Source organism: Mastigoproctus giganteus, chromosome 11 (assembly GCF_048544385.1).
Source record: "Mastigoproctus giganteus isolate SK-2022 chromosome 11, ASM4854438v1, whole genome shotgun sequence".
In the NCBI taxonomy this organism is placed as follows: Eukaryota; Metazoa; Arthropoda; class Arachnida; order Uropygi; family Thelyphonidae; genus Mastigoproctus; species Mastigoproctus giganteus.
In genome coordinates this window covers 166,882,975-166,906,792 of record NC_143585.1, presented here as the reverse complement: position 1 = coordinate 166,906,792, position 23,818 = coordinate 166,882,975, and the positions used below count along the sequence as shown (strand labels likewise).

The 23,818-nt window shown below is 39.5% G+C and overlaps 1 protein-coding gene across 3 annotated transcripts in view; it reads left to right on the top strand.

Annotated features, from left to right (window-relative positions):
• The window catches only part of Ent2 (Equilibrative nucleoside transporter 2), a 500,966-nt gene that overhangs the window by 408,646 nt on the left and 68,502 nt on the right, over positions 1 to 23,818 (top strand). For all 3 annotated transcript variants that reach the window (XM_090384300.1, XM_090384301.1, XM_090384302.1), the window contains one exon: positions 10,886 to 10,994. In XM_090384300.1, coding sequence (XP_090240426.1) covers positions 10,886 to 10,994 — 109 coding nt within the window. The remainder of the gene's footprint in view (positions 1 to 10,885; positions 10,995 to 23,818) is intronic.

The window sequence follows — 23,818 nt, the reverse complement described above, 5'->3', positions numbered from 1 at the left end:
TTATCGGGAAGCTGGACTTGAAGTTCTAAATCAGGACAGTCCTGGCCATTTCGGGATGGTTGGCCACCCTGCATTCGTATGTGCTTCTAAATAATGACAGAATTTTTTTTGCATTATCTATCACTTGTGGAAATTCGTCTCAGTTCAAATTTTTATAAAATTCGTGTTGAGATAATTCCAAAAATTTCATTTTCAATTCTATTTTTTCTTGCATTTCCAATATTTCGATTTGATATTTATCTGGAATTTTGTTAATATCAGGGATATTGAATGGCGATGAAAATATTTCAAAGAATGTCATTTTATCGGAAAAATTGATGAATCTTTCTTCGAACGTTTGATGCAAATTTTTCAAAATATCAATAAAATTGCCACTGTTGCCAGAAGCTATGCTTGCTATGCCAGAAGCTATGCCAGAAGCCATTTGACAACACTGCTGCTTGCTCAAGTCATGATATATGGCACGTATTCAAATTATTTATAGATGTTGTGCAATCAAAATGTTAAAAACAATTTAATAACTGCAAATATAATAAAAATTACAACAAACATAATTTCATGATATATATCCTGCGGCCAACTGTTTATTATATATATTTTGAAAACCAGATCATGCACATTCTTGGGCCAAGGGTTGCCCGTCCCTGATTTATCTTATTCATTTGTGTGCTGAAAAGGGATCTGCATGCCTTCCTGTGAAAGTGGATACAACTCTCAAGTGAGAAGGGTTAAAAGCAACAACTGATTTAAACAATTTCAACTGATCCATGTCACTGAAGTAAAAGAGATTTTGAAGCGTGTGTACACTCGTTGCTTGTCTTTGGTTAAATTTATTATTAGAATGGTAAAATAGTAGCAATCTTTGATAAGGCTGTTTAAACAAAGAGAAGGTTAGAAGTGGTGAGAAAAGCATGTCAGCTTTTCTTAGAGTTACAAAACTGTTTATGTTCCTACCTTCTAACATGAATAAAGAAATTTGTTTCTTTTAAATGTAACATTTTAAAGGTATTGTTTCATCTTATTTTTTAAATAGTTGTACTGACTTCACCAAGCTTTAATGGGATTCATACTTGCTCTCTCCCTTTTCAGCAGCAATCCTGTGACCTTGAACACAAGTCATTTAGCTCCGACAATTTCAAGGCTGATGAGAAGCACCCTCAAAGACTACAGACATTTACGTTCTGTTTGGCAGACCATTGTTTCTGTTTCTCGACCCCCATAGTCAGTCATCACAAACAACCTTGTAAAGGTTTAGTGTGCTGTGTTAGTTGTCTGACGGCACCAGGGGTTTCCAGGTTTTGTTTCTTTGTTTGTTTCGCAGAAATCATGCTTGATTGCTTTGAAGAAAGTGTCTTTTGAAGCAAAACCATTTAAACACTCAGCCTTTTAACAACAATATATGCTTGTGTCAAAAAGGCCCCAAACCTGTCAGGGCTGCCATTTGATAGGTGGAACAGGACCAGAGTATATCTGCCAGGGGCAAAGGTTGATGACGTTGTAGAGCGGATATCATCTATTAAGGGCACAAAAGGTGATATAAATGTACATGTTGGCACTAATGATATTAAGAGTAGGAGACCAGCAGAATGACTTAACAAGTACAGGTCACTGTTGAAAAAAAGCCATGAATTAGGGTTGAATTTGAAAGTGTCTGCAATTCTGCCCAAATACGATGGGAAGAAGTATATGATAAGAGCCTTCTCGATCAATTCGGCCCTGGAGAGATTGTGCAAGGCTAAAGGGGTAGAATTTTTTTCAGCCTGGTCTGTACTTGTTAACAGGACAGACTGCTTCTACAGGGATGGGATACACTTAAATAGAAAGGTTGCAAGAATATTTGCTGATGCTATCAAGGCAGTGTTAGGTGGGTCGGAAAACTGCTAGCTTGGAGGGATACAAGGACTAATAGATTAACAGCAGCCATTGGCAGAGGTGAAAGTAATTCTTGCACTGCTTCTATTGGAATGAGCAGAAGCCTGGAAAACAAGATGCAGGATATTTCAGAGACTGCTGGGAGTCATTGCGGTACAAGTAAACACATGGGTTGTGTTAGGGTAGCTAAGAATAGGAACAGGTGGATGTATACTTGCGTGTACACCAATGCAAGGAGTTGGGTAAATAAATTTGATGAATTTGAGGTATTGCTCAAAACATCAAAGGCAGATATTGTTGGGATATCAGAGAGGTGGTGTCACACAGATATAAGGAATGCAGAACAGGAATTTGGGGAGTACAATGTCTACAGAAAGAATAGACAGGATAGGAAGAGAGGAGGGGTTATGCTATTAGTTAAGAAACACATAAAATCCAAGGCAGTGAAGCCAGTCGACATTGCTGGACAGTGTAGTGTCGAGTCAGTTTGGTGTAACATAAGCATTGGGAGATCAAAATTGAGAGCAGGAGTGTGCTATAGGCCTAATGACTCTGATGAGTATAATAAGACACTGTACAGGGAAATAGAGTGGGCCAGTAAATCAGAGAGTCTTATAATGGGGAATTTTAATTTCCCAGATTTTGACTGGAATTTGTGGGTTGCCCACTGACACACTAGCAAGGCTTTTGTGGATTCATTGGATGATTGTTTTCTACATCAGCATGTTCGGGAGGCAACTAGGAAGTAATTCTCTTGATTTGATTATCAGTAGTGATTCTTCATGCATTAAGAATCTACAGATAAAGGAACCACTAGGTGGCAGTGATCACAGTGTGCTGAAGTGGGATTTACTCAAAGAGGTAACTACCATCAGGGGTAAAGGGAAGAGTTTTTGCTTTCGTAAAGGCGACTGCGATGGTCTGAGACAGTATTTAAATTCTATACAGTGGGACCAACTGATTATGTTACCAACAGCAAATTCAAAATGGGAAGCATTCAAAGAACTTATCTTGGAAGCTACTAGGCTTTACATACCAACTAAGAAATATTGTTTAGGCCTAAATGGATGTCAGATGAACTAATGAGACATATGGTGGAGAAGAAAAATGCTTGGGATACATATAAATTAACATGTGACACAGAAGCCTATGATATATATAAGTTGATCTGTAACCAAGTTACAAAGGAGGTTAGGCAGGCGAAGGCAGATTACGAGAAATCTTTGGCAAAGGATGCAAAGAAAAACAGCAAAGAGTTCTTTACTTATGTAAATTCTATAAGGAAGGGGATGAATCAGATTGGTCCACTTAATATCAGTGGGTCAACTGTTGATGATCCTGCTCAGGTAGCTAACAAACTAAATGAATATTTTCCATCGACATTCATACATTAGGAGTTATTCAGCGAGGGGAATGCCAGAGGTGTTTCACAAAGGAGGATCAAAGGCTGACACAAGTAATTATAGACCTGTGAGTTTAACTTCTGTTCCAGGAAAATTAATGGAGGCACTAGTTAAAGAAGCACTGCAGGATCATTTAGACAAGACAAGCTAGATAATCTTGTAATAACTGAGAGTAAAGTGGAGCAGAAATTGTTCAAGATAAACACAAGAAAGGCACCTGGAGTGGATGGGATCTATCCAGTTATATTAAAGGAGGCAGCAAAAGAAGTAAGCAAACCCTTAGCCATAATTATGAGAGCTTACTTGGACTCAGGCGAGGTACCCATTGACTGGAGATGTGCAAATGTGACCCCAATTCACAAAGGAGGATCAAAGGCCTACACAAGTAATTATAGACCTGTGAGTTTAACTTCTGTTCCAGGAAAATTAATGGAGGCACTGGTTAAAGAAGCACTACAGGATCATCTAGACTTCAGTTATAACTCAGACACAGCATGGTTTTGTTAAGGGAAAGTCTTGTCTGTCCAATTTGATTGGATACTATGATGCAGTCACAAAATAACTAAATGCAGGGAATAACTTTTCAGGGAATAACTATTATATACTTGGATCTTAGAAAGGCTTTTGATACTGTTGCACATGGAAGATTGCTGCACAAATTGGAGCAGTATGGCATTGGAGGCAAATTGCTGCTATGCTAGGCAAATTGCTGGATTGTTGGGTGGTTGAGGGGGAGAAAACAGAGAGTGGTAATCAATGGACACTGCTCATTGTGGACTAATGTTATTAGTGGAGGCCGTCGGTGTTGGGTCCATTATTGTTTTCTGTATTTATAAATAATATTGATAATAGTATATCAAGCTTAATGTCCAACTTTGCAGATGATACGAAGGTTGGCAGGGTTGTTAAGGACACTACTGACACTGTGCTGCTGCAACAGCATCTGGAAAGGTTGAGCAGATGGGCTGAGAGTTGGCAAATGAAGTTTATCATTGACATATGGGAAACAGCAACCCCAGAGCAACGTATCAATTCTGTGGTACTACACTGACAGTGGTAGAGAATGAAAGGGACCTGGGGGTGGTTGTGCAGGCAGACACGAAGTTCTCTGAGCAGTGCAGACGAGCTGCAAGAGTAGCTCATGGTGTCTTGTCAATTATATACAGGGATTTTTCTAGTAGGGATAAGGAGCTGATTATTCCCTTGTATAAGGCAATGGTCAGGCCACACCTTGAGTACTGTATACAGGTCTGGAGGCCTAATTTCAAGAAGGATGTAGCCCTGCAGGAATGAGTACAGAGAAGCGCAACAAGATTAGTGAATGGAACAAAGGGTTTCTCTTACGAAGAAAGGCTTAAGTTCTGCAAATTACAGTGTCTGGAGACTAGGCACCGGCTAGGTGATTTGATAAAGGTGTATAAAGCCTTGAATGGTTTGAGCATGCTCAATGCCGATGGGATTCTTCCTCTTGCTCAGAATAATCACCTGATAGGGCATAAATTCAGATTGAGGAAAGACAGATCTTTCCTCAGATACAGATACAGATACACCTCTTCTACAGATACTTCCATGGGCACTGTTCTTCTGAATTGGCTTCTATAATTCCCGCTCTCTCTTTCAAAACAGTCCGAACACGTGCCACCACTAGCCAAGATCCATTTACTGTCCAACTTCAAACCCACAGAACCAAATTTTCATCTTCCTCATTTATTCATTCAACTGCCGTTTTCTGGAACAACCTTCCTTCATACGTATTTCCTGAAAATTACAAAATTACAATCTACAGAAGTTCAATGTCAACAAATATCCTCTTTCGTCTTCTCAACCTCCAACCCAAGCATGGTACTAAGTACTATAGGTTCTAATACCTCTCGTGTTTGGGGTTCACATAAAAAAAAAAAAAAAAAAAAAAAGATGTAGGATAGATGTTCGGAAATTTGCCTTTAGCCAGCGTATAGTTGGTTGGTGGAACAGACTTCCATCCCTTGTAGAAGTTGATAGCCTAAATAAATTTGAGGCTCGGCTGGACAGGTATTTTGAATGAACGGAGGGGTGAAGTGGAAGTATGTTTTTTTTTTTTTTTTTTTTGGCTGATTCTGTATAATCTTGCTTTCTTGCATCATATGCCTCTGCTAATGTTAAAAATAGCCCCACACACTATTCTTTGTAGTAGGCCATGTGAAATGGTCCTTTGCAATAAGTGTAATGGAATTTCACAAATTTTTAAAATGTCAAGACTCTCTAAATCTCACTATTTCTGTTCTGTCCTGTCTTCTCTATAGCCACCACTATGAAAGGCTCAGAAAAAACTGGTAATCCTCTCTCACCTAAAAATGGTGACATTCAGTTTTGTACATCAAATCTGCTAGAACAAGATGTTTCTCTCAGAGTAACAGAAATCCCTTGAAAAACAATACTAGCACCAAACCGAATGCCACTATTGATCTCCACATAATAAGTGAGAATTTAAATTCCACATGGACACCCCTGGCACCCAAAGTTTCCATTGTCACAGTTTTCACAGCCTACCAGACCCACCAGTCGAATAGGCAAGAACAAAGAAATTTTTTTACTGATCTGGAAGAAAATAACATAGTGGAAAAAGGCTGAAAGCCCGCTAGTGAATGAACTTTTCATTGATTGAGTTATTACTGCTTGAGTTCAGGTCTGAAATGCTCTAAGGTGTCCAAGAAAAAATTTATCATCTCTCTCTCTCCCTCCTAGAAGCTTGACTCCCACAACAGCCTTGTTACTCTAATGTGAATTTGCATCATGTCTGAACTTGCAGCCCATCTGACAGAATTGTCTACTCCAAATAACTGTGCATTATGGAAATTTACACCAAAAAATTACACCGATTCTGCTCAGGTAGCTAACAAACTAAATGAATATTTTGCATCAACATTCACACGTGAGGAGTTATTCAGCGAGGGGAATGCCAGAGGTGTATTCAACTCTGGCAGTAAGCTAGAGAATCTTGTAATAACTGAGAGTAAAGTGGAGGTTGTTGAAGATAAATACAAGAAATGCACCTGTGGTTGATGGGATCTATCCAGTTATATTAAAGGAGGCAGCAAAAGAAGTAAGCAAACCCTTGGCCATAATTATGAGAGCTTCCTTGGACTCAGGGGAAGTACCCATGGACTGGAGATCTGCAAATGTGACCCCAATTCACAAAGGAGGAACAAAGGGCGAAACAAGTAATTATAGACCTGTTAGTTTAACTTCTGTTCCCGGAAAATTAATGGAGGCCCTGGTTAAAGAAGCACTGCATGATCATCTAGACAAGACTTCAGTTATAGCTCAGACACAGCATGGTTTTGTTAAGCAGAAGTGTTGCCTAACCAATTTGATTGGATACTATGATGCAGTCACAAAAGAACTGGATGCAGGGAATAACTTTGATATTATATACTTGGATCTTAGAAAGGCTTTTGATACTGTTGCACATGGAAGACTGCTACACAGATTGGAGCAGTGTGGCATTGAAGGCAATTGCTGCTATGGATAAAGGGGTGGTTGAGGGGGAGAAGACAGAGAGTGGTAATCAATGGACACTGCTCATTGTGGACTAATGTTATTAGTGGAGTCCATCAGGGTTCAGTATTGGGTCCATTATTGTTTTCGGTGTTTATGAATGATATTGATGATGGGATATCAAGTTTAATGTACAAGTTTGCAGATGATACGAAGGTTGGCAGGGTTGTTAAGGACACCACTGATGCTGCAACAGGATTCAAATTCACACAATGCACATTGTTTGACCCCCCAAACATTTTTAGGACAGAGGTGGGAGCAGAGATGGCAAACGTTGCGGCCAATATATCTTTGGCAAGAGACCAGAATGCTCGGCTACCATTAGGGCAAGAAGCAAGTTTTCTACTCTTAGCCTGTTCGAACTCTAGTTCGGACTGATTAATAACTGCTTTACAGTTGTTGCGAGCTTTGGTGTAGGCAGAAAATGAAACTGAATAATTAGAAACAAGCCAATAATGATATGCACATTCTTCTCTTGAACAGCCTTAGCACATTTATTGGAAAACCAAGGTTTAGATAAAGGACGAGATTTTAAAGTGGAGTGTGGGATAAAGGATTCCATTCCTGCAAGAATAATTTCACTGACACGATCTGAGCAAACATTGGCATCAGAAGTTTTGAAACATTAATCCGACCAAGGAAAGAAGAAAAGAAATATCGCAGGTCATCCCATTTTGCATTCTTGTAATGCCAAACAACACAAGGTTGGGAATAGCCATGAGATAAAGGCTCCATTGGAGAAGAGACAATCACCAAGTTGTGATCTGAAGTGCCTAAAGGACCACTCACTTCAACAGTGTACTTAGAAGGGTTGTTTGTGAGAAAAAGATCAAGTGTGTTGGCTGTATAATTACTATTGTCCGGTATTCTTGTAGGTAAATGAACAATCTGTGCAAGGTCATTAGTAATTGCAAAAGCCTCAGCATCTCGACTAGTGGGTCGGTGTGACTAGAAAATGGATGCTAGGTGGAGTTGTGAACATTAAAATCACCAAGAAAAATTACCTCACTTTTAGGAAAGTTGGACGTGAGAAAGTCAAGTTGCAAAGAGAGGAAGTCAAAGAGCTCCAAGCGATTAGTGGAGTTGGGAGAACGGATGAGACAGATGAATTTGACATAGTGAGGTAGAGAGATTTTAAGCCAGAGAAGATCAAAGAGAGGAGATTCCAAATTGCCAAGTCTCTGACAGGGAATATCAGAACGGACATATGCACAAGTACCGAAAGGTGGTACTTGTGCATACAGCGAATAATTTGGGCATCTGGGATGAGCAGTAGTTGAATCAACCGATAACTGAGATTCTGTCAGAAAAAGTACATGGGGTTTGGCAGACTGCAAGTGGAAATGGACATCGTTGAGATTAGAATTGAGACCACTTATTGTAAAATGAATTAGGAAGTGTTTGGGAGGCTTAGATCTTTTCGCAGATAAGCTTTCTCTATTAGTTTGACAATTCATGGTTTATTCAATAGTAAGAAAAAGAGGGTGGGACATGCTGTATGTAGTAATTAAATTTTTGGATACGGCGTACACATGGTAAGAATATACTCAGATCCTTGACATAACGTGGCCTCGACAATGCTCCCTACATACACACTACTCGGACTCCCTCCAGTCACTGTCTGGCAGAGTAGAGGTAGCAAGGTTATACACTGTCTGATCCAGAAGCCTCCTAGAGAGTTACCAATAGGTTCGATCCGGTGTACTAACTAACTAGCGGCCGGCCTGCGAACACCGTTTTAGAGTTGTACCCTTGAAATGTAAGGAATATTGGATCTCGCCACAATGTTCATCATAACCTCAAAAGTCATCAATCATACTGCATGATGGAAGAGATGGGGAAGGGTTGACTGGAACTTAGCTCTAGAGACTAAATATGGGTTCCACCACTTCAAGCTTCCAATAAGCAAAGTGTGCTATTGCACCTGTTGATGAGAGTCATCTACCACCTAGTACTGCCTGGTAACATAGAGGGGCAGCATTCCTCCATGTGGTGTGGGTGCACACCTTAACTCTGCCTCCTTAAATATGAAATTGGTTCACACCTGGGTGGTCACCCACCATGTACTTGTGCATGGAGGTTATACCCAATATTACTAACAGTCCCACAATCGTGAAGGTGCAAACAGAGGATTTGGCTGTCACAGACCGTCCGGGCTTTGCCGAAATTGGGTCCACTTGACTTGAGTGTCACCCAAATATCAGTTTCTTCAGCGTTTTAGACTCTCAGGTAGCAAGTACAGGTTGTCTGGCATATCTGAGAGAATGTCTGTGACAGCCTCAAGGTCCACCTGAGAAGTGGCTAATTGAGGTTGTCTTTGACAACCTCAATTAGCCACTTCTCAGCCCATTTGCCCAACTTATCTAGAACCAGTTAGAGTAGCATACTGTCTTCACTGTCATTAACATCTCTGCCAACCTTTGAATCATCTATAAACTTGAACATTAATCCTGATATACCTTCATCAGTATCATTGATGAATACACAAAACAACAATGGGCCCAGCACTGAACCCTGGGGAACTCCACTAATAACATTTGACCATGAAAGGCAGTGTCCATTGATTACCACTTTCTATCGTCTTCCACTCAACAATCTCTTTATCCATTGTAGCCACTTACCCTTAATGCCGTACCTCTCCAATTTGTACAGCAGTCTTCCATGTGCAACAGTATCAAAAGCTTTCCTGAAATCCAAGTATACGATATCAAAATTATTTTTGACATTCAGTTGCTTTGTGACCACATCATAGTATCCAATCAAATTGGTCAGACAAGACCTCCCTTTAACAAACCCCACTGTGTCTTATCTATTACTGCAGTCTTGTCTAGATGATCCTGCAATGCTTCTTTGACCAGTGACTCCATTATTTTCCCTGGAACTCAAGTTAAACTAACAGGTCTATAGTTACTTATGTCACCTTTTGAACCAAGTATGTGAATTGGTGATACATTTGCACACCTCCAATCGATGGGGACCTCACCCGAGCCCAAGGAAGCTCTCATAATTATGGCTAAGGGTTTACTTACTTTGCTGCCTCCTTAAATATAACTGGGTAGATCCACCCCAGGTGCCTTCCTTATGTTTAACTTCAACAATTTCTCCTCCACTTTGCTCTCATTTATTACAAAATTACTTAGCTCCCTGTTAGAGTTTGATAAACCTCTGGCTTTCCCCTCATTGAATAACTCCTCATGTGTGAATGTTGATGCAAAATAGTCATTCATTTTATGAGCTACCTGAGCATGATCATCAATAATCAACCCATCTATATTAAGTGGTCTGAACCCAAATAATGTTTCACTTGATATCATCTTGAATTGTTACTTATTAAAGGAAAGCCTAATCTAACTCTTATGTCTTCACACATATCTTCTATTTTCTGTAATGTGAGGCGCCTCTGTAGCCAGGTGGGCAGGAGCAGCAGTGTGTGGCACACGCTTCTTGATTAGACCGGGGTTTGAGCCTGTGAGACACCAAATATGGAGGATGTGGAAAGGTCGGGGAATAACCACCGCATATACCCGGAGCAATATGGCCTTAGTTGCTAATGCTCCTAAAAACCAAATAACAACAACAATAACTTCTGTAATTTGCAAACACAAAACCTTAAACCTTAAATATGAAATTTGTTGGCACCTTGTATTTTACATAAAAGTCATATATATATATTTTTTTTTTTACATTGAAAATTAGTTTTTCCCACTTCACATTGCTCGTATTGTTTTGAATTAATCTGAAGGAAATGTGTTACTTAAAAATTATATAAATAAGGTATTAACTTCTTGTTTTTTTTTTTTTGTTTTTTTACTTCTACTTAGTTGCTAATTCTCCTAAAAACCAAATAACAACAACTTCTGTAATGTGCAAACACAAAACCTTAAACCTTAAATATGAAATTTGTTGGCACCTTGTATTTTACATAAAAGTCATATATATATATTTTTTTTGACATTGAAAATTAATGTTGCTCGTATTGTTTTGAATTAATCTGAAGGAAATGTGTTTCTTAAAAATTATATAAAGAAGGTATTAACTTCTTGTTTTTTTTTTTTTTTTTTTTACTTCTCTAGGTTTGGCCGCAGTGTTTTAATGTGTTTTTTGTGTTCTTTGTAACCCTTACAATATTTCCATCAGTTCAAGCAAATATTCATCAAGTTGATCCTGATTTTATAATTCCACGTAAGTTTCCTTCTTTTTATTTATTTTTTTTATTTGTTTTTTTTATTTTTTTATTTATCGATTTATTATTATTATTTTTTTTTTTTTTTGGATAAGTTGCTTTTAAAATTGACATGTATATACAGCCAGTCCTTGCATAATGCAAGTTTTATTAATCCATTTTTCAGTTACCATGATTTGAAAAAATTATACCTCTTTTTACTTTACGTGATGCAAATTTCCAGTTAACATGACCTTTTTTATGTGATATTTGAAAAAGATTCAAATCGCATCCTAAGCATCTGACAACCAATAAACAAGCATTTGCCCACTGTCAGCCTCAGTGTGTTCCATCAACCATCAGAAGTAAATGCGTTACTTGTTTGTCTCCTGCTAATAAAGTCATGTGCACACGCATTTAAAAATTCAAATTTTCTACCCCTGTTAATTATGTAAAAGTAATAGTGAAAAACCACGTGATTGCAATAAAAAGAACACAAAAAGTTATTACTTTAGCTGAAAAACTTGAAGTTTTAAAAAACATGAAAGTTATGCAAACCATGTGAAAATTGTAAGAGATCTAGGATACAGTGAGTCTACCATATGAACTATCTTGGGCCGTAAGGACAATTATAAAGAGAAAGGTAAAGTTTCATTAACTTCTTTTGTTTTACAAAATAACAGAAACAGAACTCCAGTAATGATTGAAATGGAAAGCCTATAATTTGGAAAGAAGATTGCAATCAAAAACGAATTCCATTATTTACGGACAATATTCAGAGCAATACTGTTAACAGTGTTACTAAGCTCAAAGAAACAAAATATCAAGGGGGAAACTGAAACGTTTGTTGCTAGTTCAAAGTGGTTTGAACTTTTCAAAAATCGACAGGACTGCATAATGTTAAAGTAATGGGGAAGCTGCTAGTGCTGAAGAAGATGCTGCAGCCAAATTTCCTGCAGAATTGCAAAAAATCATTCAGGAATACAGCGAACAGCAAATATTTAATGTAGACGAAACAGGCCTATTTTGGAAATGGATGCCAACTAAAACTTATTTGGTTGCAAATGAAGCATCATTATCTGGTGCGCATTCATTGTTCACTAAGTGCAAAAAAAAAAAAAAAAAAAAAAAATGAAGACAAGAAAAGTAGCTTTTTGAAATTCATATATATATTTCTCTGATCTATAAATGATCCTTCAACAAATTTTCAATAAAAAAAAAAAAAAATTACTGACACCAGAGTGATAAAATTATAAATCGTTCTGTCAAATTGCAACAGAATGCAAAGAATAGTAAAATAAATAAATTTACAGCAATGAGTAACATACACTGAGTGATCACTGAATTATAACCACCCCTATGAAAACTGAATGCGGCCCATTGATCACGTGAGATATGAGAGTGCCAAGTTAGTCGACCTATGTAGCATAGATAAGGTGTCAGTGGTTCAGTAGGTAGTAAAATTCTGAGCGTGATGGGTAAAAGGAAGAATTTATCGGCCGACCGAGCTAGCCGGGTGGGTAAAGTCTTGCCTGGCAACCCAAAGGTTGCGGGTTCGATTCCCACCTTGGGCTTGGATCAAAGTACTGCAAAAACCTTGGGAGGTGCATTATGGCCACAGAAGCCTATGTGCCAACAACTACCAAAAAAAAAAAAAAAAAAAAAGAATTTATCGGAATATGATAAAGGACAGATTGTGGGAGCTCGGTGAGCTGGTCACTCGATTTCCCAAACGGCTGAACTGGTGGGGTGTTTGAGAGCCACCGTAGTTAAGTGTACTAGGACTGGCATCAAAATGGTCAAACAACGACCCGATGGCAAAACTGCAAAGGTCAGCGAAAGGCTGATGTTATAGATGAGCGCCAGGTCCGACGACTTGTACAGGTGAACAGGCACAGCACTGTTGAAGAGTTGACTACCCAGTTACAACATGGGCCAACCCAGAACAATATCTGGCATGACCATGCATCGCACACTCGCACGTATAGGCTATACCAGCAGACTATCCCTACAGCATCCTCTCCTAACCAAGGTTCATTGGTGAAAAAGACTCACCTGGTGCAGAGAGCATGCAAGATGGACATTAGAAGAATGGAAGAAGGTGTGCTCGTCGGATGAGTCACATTATTTACTCCACACTATGGATGGTCGTGTATGGATTTGGCATCAACAACATGAGGCTCTTCATTCATCATGCATGATATCAAAAGTGCAGGCCAGTGAAGGCGGCTGTATGGTGTGGGGCATGTTTCACTGGCAGGAACTTGGACCCCTGGTGCATGGGGAGCAACGTATCACTGGTCTCCGCTATCGTCAACTGCTTGCTGACTGTGTACATTGCGCTATGTTACACTTTTTCCTGAATGGCATCTTCCAAGATGACAATGTGCCAAGCCATTGGGCACTTGATGTGCAGGAATGGCTTGAGAAACACAGTTCTGACTTCCAGCATATCGAATGGCCTCTAAATTCCCCCGATATCAATCCATAGAGCACTTGTGGGACTATAGAAAGGCATACCAGGTGTCTGGATACACCAATCACCTCCATACCTGCATTGCTGACCATTACACACAGCTTGGTTGGCCATACTTCCCGAATGCTTTAGACATATTGTTGAATCAATGCCACATTAGATGGCTGCTGTACTGGGGCAAAAGGAGGATCTACGAAGTATTAGGTAGGTGGTCATAATTCAGTGATCACTCAGTGTATATTGGTACCAACACTGGACAATGTCATAGATCATTCGTAATTTGTGAATGTCCCAAATTCACAAATTATGAATCCACAATTTGTGAACGAAAACGGGAATAATAAACTTATTACATCTTCAGCCTTTCTATCACAAGTTGGAAAAAAATGGTGGTAATGAGTAAATTTTTTAATGTTCTGAGAAACTTAAAAATGTAGAATCACAGAATGGTACATGATGGTTGATAAGAGCTGCAGAACTTTTTGTGCCAATAAAGCAAATGAAAATCTCTGTGATTGGCTGAATTTTTTTGTTTCATTTCCCACCACAAATGTATTATTCATGGCCAGTAACAAAGTCCGGGTCTTGTTGGCTGTATAGAAATAGAGAAATAGACACGGGTAGAATGTTGTTGTGAAAATGGCAAATGAAAACCTCAAAACCATAAAATTAGCGAAACTTAATGCTTTGTAGGGACCGAAGTAGATGCTTTACTCTGCCTGGTCATTGCTTATTCCCTCTCTGAACCCCACGGGATAAATGCTAATTACGGAAAGGGTCTCTCCCAATACACTGGTCAGGCTCATAAATCCATACGCAAGGATCAAACGAACCACGATTGAAATATGTCTCTTGTTAGCATAGTAATAACTCATTCCTAGTCCTTGCAGTTTTTCGTTTCAGATTAAAAAAAAAAAAAAAAAAAGAAAGAAAGCCAAATCTAGCATGATTGGCATTAAAAACAACAACACTGTCCGTAGCCAGACTGTTATGCAACAAATTTGTGTATTGTTAAATAAAACATATTCCCCTCTGACAACAATCAGAGTATGCATACGCAAAAAATGTAAATTCACCAACACTAAAATAAAATCAGACTGTGATGTACAGGCAACCCACGTATAACACAGTACTTATACAACACAGTTTCATTCTAACATGACGGATAAATTGCAGCAATCCTCGCATAACACAGTTTCACTCTAACACGGTTAGAGAATTTTGAGGGGCTTACATCTGGTGAGTATGGGCTTGGCACACCCAGGGTCCTGAGCTGGATATCATCATTCTTCTCCTTCTTGGTGATTCCCTTCTACTTCTTACCCTTGCTCTCTCTCTCTCTCTCTCTCTCTCTCTCTCTCTCTCTCTCTCTCTCTCTCTCTCTCTCTCTCTCTCTCTCTCTCTCTCTCTCTCTCTCTCTCAGGGTAACTCAGAAATTTTTTTTTGACTGATGTTCCATCAACCATCAGAAGTAAATGCGTTACTTGTTTTCTCCTGCTAATAAAGTCATGTGCATTATTAGCCATATGGTACAAGGAAGCCTGAGGCTTCCTTGTACCATATGGCTAATAATAATAATAACAATATTTTTGAGCTTTTCTGCAAGGAAACTCTGCTATTAGGTTGAATGTAATTTTTCAAAATTTCCTCTGTTTTTGAATCTCTGCTGTTTTGTTTTGTTGAACAAAACTTTCCTCAATTTGAATTTATGCTATCTTTCCTCAATTTGAATTTATGCCCTCTCAGGTGATTATTCGGAGCAAGAGGAAGAATCCCATCAGCATTGAGCATACTCAAACCATTCAAGGCTTTATACACCTCAGTCAGATCACCTCGCTGGTGCCTTGTCTCCAAACAGTGTAATTTGCAAAACTTAAGCCTTTCTTCGTAAGAGCAACCCTTTGTTCCATTCACTAATCTTGTTTCCCTTCTCTGTACTCATTCCAGCAGCTCTACATCCTTTTTTAAAATGAAGCCTCCAGACCTGTATACAGTACTCAAGGTGTGGCCTGACCATTGCCTTATACAAGGGGATAATCACCTCCTTAAACCTACTAGAAAAATTCCTGTATATATCATTGACTAGACACTATGAGCTACTCTTGCAGACCGTCTACACTGTTCAGAAAACTTCATATCTGACATAATTACCCCCAGGTACTTTTCATTCTCTACCACTCTCACTGTAGTAGCACACAGTTGATACGTTACTCTGGGGTTACTGCTTCCCATATGTAGTACTTTACATTTGTCAATATTAAACTTCATTTGTCACCTCTCAGCGCATCTGCTCAACTTTTCTAGATCCTGTTGCAGCAGTGTATTGTCATTAGTGTCATTAACAACCCTGCCAACCTTCGTATCATCTGCAAACTTGGACATTAAGCCTGAGATACTATCATCAGTATCATTTATAAATACAGAAAACAACAACAATGGACACAACACTGAATCCTAAGGGACTCCACAACATTAGTCCACGAAGAGCAATGTCCATTGATTACCACTCTCTGTCTTCTTCCACCTAACCATCCCTTCTTTATCCCTGGCAGCAATTTGCCTCCAATGTCTCACTGCTCCAATTTGTGCAGCAGTCTTCCATGTGCAACAGTATCAAACGCCTTTCTAAGATCCAAATATATGATATCAAAGTTATTCTCAGCATCCAGTTGCTTTTTGACCACATCATAGTATCCAATCATATTGGTCAGACAAGACTTTCCCTTAACAAACCCATGCTGTGTCCACTGAAGTCTTGTCTAGATGATCCTGCAATGCTTCTTTAATCAGTGCCTCCAATAATTTCCCTGGAACAGAAGTTAAACTAACAGGTCTATAATTACTTGTGTCGCCCTTTGATCCTCCTCTGTGAATTTGGGTTACCTTTGCACATCTTCAGTCCATGGGGACCTCCCCTGAGTCCAAGGAAGCTCTCATAATTATGGCTAACGGTTTGCTTACTTCCTTTGCTGCCTCCTTCAATATAACTGGATAGATCCCATCCACCCCAGGTGCCTTTCTTATTTTTGTCTTCAATAATTTCTCCTCCACTTTCCTCTCAGTTATTACAAAATCATCTACCTCACTGCCAGAGTTTAGTTCACTTCTGGCATTCCCCTCCCTGAATAACTCCACATGTGTGAATGTAGATGCAGAATACTCATTTAGTTTGTTAGCTACCTGAGCAGGATCATCAACAGTTGAACCATCAGTATCCAGTGGACCAATCTGATTCATCCCCTTCCTTCTACAGTTTACATACGTAAAGAACTCTTTGCTGTTTTTCTTTACATTCTTTGCCAAAGATTTCTCATAATCTGCCTTTGCCTGCCTAATCTCCTTTGTGACTTGGTTACAGACCAGTTTATATCTATCGCAGGCTTCCATGTCACCCGTTAATTTATATGTATCTCATGCATTTTTATTCTCTGCCACATGTCTCATTATTTCATCTGACATCCATTTAGGCCTAAACTTTGAACAATATTTCTTATTTGGTATGTAAAGCCTAGTGGCTTCCAAGATTAATTCTTTGGCATCCCATTTTAAATTTGCTGTTGGTAACATCATCAGTTGGTCCCACTGTATAGAATTTAAATACTGTCTCAGACCTCCGTAGTCACCTTTATGAAAGCAAAAACCCTTCCCTTTACCCTTGATGGTAGTTACCTCTTTGAGTAAATCCCACTTCAGCACACTGTGATCACTGCTACCTATTGGTTCCTTTATCTGCAGATTCTTAATGCATGAAGAATCACTACTGATAATCAGATCAAGAGTATTACTCCCTCTAGTTGCCTCCCGAACATACTGATGTAGAAAACAATCATCCAGTTATAAGACTAAAATCCCCCATTATAAGAGTCTCTGATTTACTGGTTCACTCTATTTCCCTGTACAGTTTTTTATAATACTCATCAGAGTCATTAGGCCTATAACACACTTCTACTCTCAATTTAGTTCCAAGCAATATTAGTGACCACAGCAACTTTCATAGTGATTATCTGGTATGCTTAACTGTAAATACGTTTCTCCTGAGTTTCGTAAGACCGGTAACTCTTGAGTATTATTTTTAAATACATTTATCCATTACTAGAAAGGAAAATTGCCTTTCTTTAATCCCTGTTTTTTTATTTTTAGTTTATACTAACCCCTTTCTTCTTCGCTTGGGTCACTAGGTGGCACCGCTCTTGCCTCCACGTGGTGGGGCTATTAACCTGGGAGAAAAAGACAATCACCCAGAGCCAAAAAGAGCACCTCATGAGAAAATCAATCTGTCACTTATCAACAGTTGCACCCCAGACATCCAAAATGAAAGACAGCTCCAATGCAGGAACTGCCAAACTCCAAAAAACTGACAGAGAATTATCCTATTCCTGCTTTCTTAATTATCGACTCAACTGGTGAAAATGCAATTAAAAAACTCTCACCATTTAGAGTCCAAAAGGAATTAGAAAGTAGAGCTGGATCTCCCAAGTCTGTAAAAAGACTGAGGTCAAGAGACATCATCATAGAGACCTCTAATGCTAAACATTCAGAGTGACTTTTGAGCATTAAACTCTTTGCAGAACTACCAGTAACTGTGATACCCCACAGATCACTGAACTCCAAAGGAGTGATCTCAGACTGGGATTTACTAGATGTGTCTGAAGAGGAGATGCTAGAGAAACTTAAAGAACAAGATGTTATTCAAGTGAAGAGAATCTCCACCAGAAACGATGGCCATCTGACCCCTACAAGAAATCTGATATTGATATTTAATACACCCCATCGTCAAACATCCATTAAGGCTTGATATCTGGTATGCTATGTCAGACCATATATTCCAAACCCGCTACGATTTTTCTGATGGCAGAAGTATGGACATTCCCAGACAAGCTGCTGGGGAACCCCTACTTGTGCAAAGTGCAGTTCAGTAGAACATGACTGCGAAGCCTGTGCTGCCCCTCAACCAGTATGCTCAAACAGTAAAAAGGACCACCCTGCCTATGCTAAAACATGTGAACGCTGGAAAAACGAAAAACTTATTCAGAAATATAAATCAAACAAATATGTTTCCTATCAAGAGGCAAAGCGAATCATCTCACCATCAACCCATACAAACAGACACGCCACATGTGGTCAAAATTGATTTCCTCAAACAGATAAAACTGTACAATGCAGTATAAACTTGAATAATATATATACAGATAGAACTATGTATTTAACTTCACCATAGTTAGGCGCATTATGGCCTTTGCTGCTCTTGTGCTGTAAAGCCTGCAAACAAACAAGCTGTTCCTTGGCTTCACTAGTGCTGCACGTTTCGCGGTCCAATTTTGGGTCTGTTCTTCTTCTATTCTTCCATTTTGTGGTCTTCCATCTTTGTTCTTCAGGGTCATCAACTCTTTCAGTTGGAGTTTGTTCCATCATGACTTCCTCAGATTGGATTTGTGAGTCATTTGGGGTTATTTCCACAATTTCATTTTCCATTTTGTAAAGTTTCCGGATTAACGAGGTTGTTTGAATTAGCGGTTCCTAGTCGTATTACTTTGTTGGGGCTCCAAGAGTTGCTGAAGGATTCAAACCACAAGTCCATGGGCATATTTGTTGCCCTATAATCAACAGGCAAAGTTTTGGGCTCTCCCCCACTGGCAGGTAGGGGAGGAATGCCAAATAACTCTGTATAGTGCCTTCAAATAAACATTAGTGAAATGCAGCAGTCAAGGTCACAGTGAAGTAGATGTCAACTCACTAATCCCTGCACCGGAGGGGGAATGCTACACATTCCATTGTCACACAAGCCTCCCAAGTCAAGTGCAGAGTATTTGCGTGGTAACCACAATATAATTGGTGCCTCTCTATAGCCCTGCTGTCAGCTGCATGGTGACCAGTACGGTCTGGCCACAAAGGATATAGATAGAAAATGTAAATAACCTGCAAAGTTCCCAGTAAATAAGCAAAACTCTCTCACCCTGAGATCCACTGTAGTAGTTCTACTAAAGAGTACACTTTTCATAAACTAGTAGGCACTTTAACCACAAATTCATGAACAAAATCCAGGAGCGCGGAATATGTGTCATACCGGGAATGGTGGGAGGTGGTTTACCGGAGTAATGAATGCCGAGCAGCTAAAAAAGAACAAAAGCGTGGAATTCCTTTCGTCACAGTCCAACTACAGAAAATCTTATCCAGTATAAATGCACCAGAGCAAGAGCAAAGTATGTTAGACGCTGTAATAAAAAGGCATCTTGGATCCGCTTTACTTCAACTATCAACCAAGACACCCCTACAAATAAAATTTGGAAAATAATCAGAAAAATGAGTGGTAAACATCAGATGATTCCCGTTCCTATCATGGAATGGGGGGGGACAGAATATTTCTGACCCTGCCCAAATTGCCAGCATCGTAGGGGAAACTTTTGCCAAAGCATCAGCAACAGAAAGTTACACACCAGCCTTCAGAAGATTTAAAACAAATACAGAAAAACAAAAATTAAACTTTTCGTCTAAAGCAAATGAACGATACAACCTACCATTTGCTCTCCACAAACTGCATAGAGCTCTATCAACATGTAGACGCAGTGCTGTAGGACCAGATAATATTCACTACTCGATGATACAGGAACTAAGTACCGAATCATTGTTGTCACTTGTTGATCTGTTCAATAGACTTTACCTAGAAGACACATTCCCTAAACAATGGCACCATGCTACAGTCCTTGCCTTCCTTAAACCAGGAAAAGACCCAACAAGCCCTACTAGCTATAGACCCATTGCCTTGACCAGTTGCCTCTGCAAAATTCTTGAAAAGATGATAAACCGTCGACTGATATGGTACCTAGAAAACTTTAATCTCCTACATTCTGCACTAGTAAGACTTGAGATAGTAGTAAGACTTGAGAACTCCATTTGTAGATTGCAACATCATGTCATGGCATGTTTTGATATAAGTAAAGCTTACGATTCCACGTGGAAGTATAGAATACTCCATGAATTATACCACCATGGACTTAGGGGTCATCTCCCAATTTTCATTCAGAACTTCTTGTGCAAACGCACATTTCAGGTTTGCTTTAAAACTTCATTATCCCAGGTGTTCTTACAAAAATAAGTAGTCCCCCAAGGCTCTATACTCAGTGCTACACTTTTCATAATTGCAATAAACACCATTGCCGAACAGATTCCAAACACTATCGATACAGCACTGTTTGTAGATGACCTTAGCATTTCGTGTCATGCAAAAAACATGAATACTGTTGAGAGACAATTATAAGTGGCAATAAATAAGATCAGTTCATGGACACGAACTAATGGACTACCTACCATTCAACTCTGTCCGCATAAAACGTTGTGCATCCATTTTTGCCGCCAATGAAAACTTCACCCACATCCAGAACTACAACTGAATGGCCTACCAATAGCAGTTCATTCCAGCACATGGTTCTTAGGAATCACATTAGATCATAAACTTACCTTTTTAGAGCATATTAAAAAACTGATATTAAAAACTGATTTTTAGAGCATATTAAAAAACTATATTAAAAAACCCGGATGATATTTAACTTTTGTTGACAGGATGTGCTTAGTAAGCACATCCTGTCAACAAAAGCTAAATATCATCCGGGTTCTCTCAGCAACTAAGTGGGGAGCTGATCGAGTTACCATATTGCGATTATACAGAGCCTTAATAAGGTCAAAACTTGACAAGGAGCACCAGTGTATAGCTCAGCAAGATCTAGTGTCCTTTGCTGGCTTGACCCTATCCATCATAGTGCAATACGCATTGCCATAGGAGCATATCGCACGTCTCCAATACACAGCCTGTATGCTGAAGCGCATGAACCCCCTCTCTCAATCAGAAGACAACTTATATTATGCTATGCATATAAAATTAGATTTATGCCCGAACACCCAAACTGGGAGATACTGTTTACCCACCAGCACAGCATGTTATACCGAAACCACCCTTCTGCTAACCGACCATTACGTATGCGAATAAAATACCTTTCAGAAGAATTAATCTGTCTTTTAATAATGTTGCAAATACACTTCCACTTTCCTATGCTCCTTGGGACTTTACTTCGCCTGCATGTGATTTATCCCTACATCGATGGAATAAATCTACATTGCATAAAGAAAATATCTTACAATTGTATCATGCAATAGTGGATCAATTCCCCAACTTCGTCGTAGTGCATACGGATGAGGCCCATGTTGAAATTGCCGCAGTTTTTCCGAACATCACATTGGCTTGTGAATTGCCATATGAGTTCAGTATATTTTCTGCCGAACTAATGGCTATTCAGATTGCACTGAAGCATATAGAGTCCTCCAATATTGAAAATAGTATAATTTTTACAGACTTTTTCAGTGCACTTCAAGCTCTGAAAAAAAAAACCATGAATATCACCCACCCAGTCTTAAAGGAAGTAACCTCTTCTTTGCATACTTTATTTGAACTTGGGAAAAGTAGGTTGTTGTTGTTATTTGGTTTTTAGGAGCATTAGCAACTAAGACCATATTGCTCCAGGTATATGCGGTGGTCATGGACTCGAACCCCAGTCTAATCAAGAAGCGTGTGCTACGCACTGCTGCTCCTGCCCACCTGGCTACGGAGGTGCCTTTGGGAAAACCATACACCTGTGCTGGGTCCCTGGACATATGGGAATTCCAGGAAGTGAATTAGCTGACAATGCTGCAAAATTGGTCGTCTTACCACCCAGAGACAATTGGAAAGTACCATATCAAGACTACAAATCAATAATCCAGAGAAAATGCATGTACCAGTGGAAATTATCATGGAAAAATCAATATTCTCATTATCATTATTACCCATATGGTGCAAGGAAGCCTCAGGCTTCCAGTGCATTCTGCCTTGGGGGTTGCCCCTGTGTTGCGTGATGATCAAGTGCAAACTCTGGCTTTGATGTGGGTAGCTAAGAGCTTGATGGGCCCTCAATTTAGATCCTTCGAGTGCATCCACCCTGTCCTTCAAGCTCTCATATAGACCCATAACAATTAGTAGAGGCATATGATGCAAGAAAGCAAGCTGATGCAGCATCAGCCAAAAAAAAAAAAAAAAAAAACCTTTTCACTTCACCCCTCCCGTTCGTTCGAAATACCTGTCCAGCTGAGCTTTAAATTTATTTAGGCTATCAACTTCCACAACAAAGGATGGAAGTCTGTTCCACCAACCAACTACCCGCTGGCTAAAGGCAAATTTCCTTACATCTATCCTACATCTGTCTTTCCTTAATTTGAATTTATGCCCTCTCAGGTGATTATTCTGAGCAAGAGGCAGTATCCCATCGGCATTGAGCATGCTCAAACCATTCAAGGCTTTGTACACTTCTATCAGATCACCTCGCCAGTGCCTAGTCTCCAGACACTGTAATTTGCAAAACTTAAGGCATTCTTCGTAAGAGCAACCCTTTGTTCCGTTCACTAACCTTGTTGCCCTTCTCTGTACTCATTCCAACAGCTCTACATCCTTCTTGAAATAAGGCCTCCAAACCTGTATACAGTACTCAAGGTGCGGCCTGACCATTGCCTTATACAAGGGAATAATCACCTCCCTATCCCTGCTAGAAAAATTCCTGTATATCATTGATAAGACACCATGAGCTACTCTTGCAGCCCGTCTGCACTGCTCAGAGAACTTCATATCTGCCTGCACAATTACCCCCCAGGTCCTTTTCATTCTCTACCACTGTCAGTGTAGTACCACAGAGTTGATATGTTGCTCTGGGGTTGCTGTTTCCCATATGTAGTATTTTACATTTGCCAATGTTAAACTTCATTTGCCACCTCTCAGCCCATCTGCTCAACCTTTCCAGATCCTGTTGCAGCAGCATAGCTTCAGTAGCGTCCTTAACAACCCTGCCAACCTTTGTATCGTCTGCAAACTTGGACATTAAGCTTGATATACCATCATCAATATTATTTATAAATACAGAAAACAGCAATGGACCCAACACTGAACTCTGAGGGACTCCACTAATAACATTAGTCCACGATGAGCAGTGTCCATTAATTACCACTCTCTGTCGTCTGCCACTCAACCATCCCTTTATCCATAACAGCAATTTGCCTCCAGTGCCACACTGCTCCAATTTGTGCAGCAGTCTTCCATGTGCAATAGTATCAAAAGCCTTTCTAAGATCCAAATATATAATATCAGAGTTATTCCCTGCATCCAATTCTTTTGTGACTACATCATAGTATCCAATCAAATTGGTCAGGCAAGACCTTCCCTTACAAAACCATGCTGTGTCTGAGCTATAACTGAATTCTTGTCAAGATGATCCTGCAGTGCTTCCATTAATTTTCCTGAAACAGAAGTTAAACTCACAGGGCTATAATTACTTGTGTCAGCCTTTGATCCTC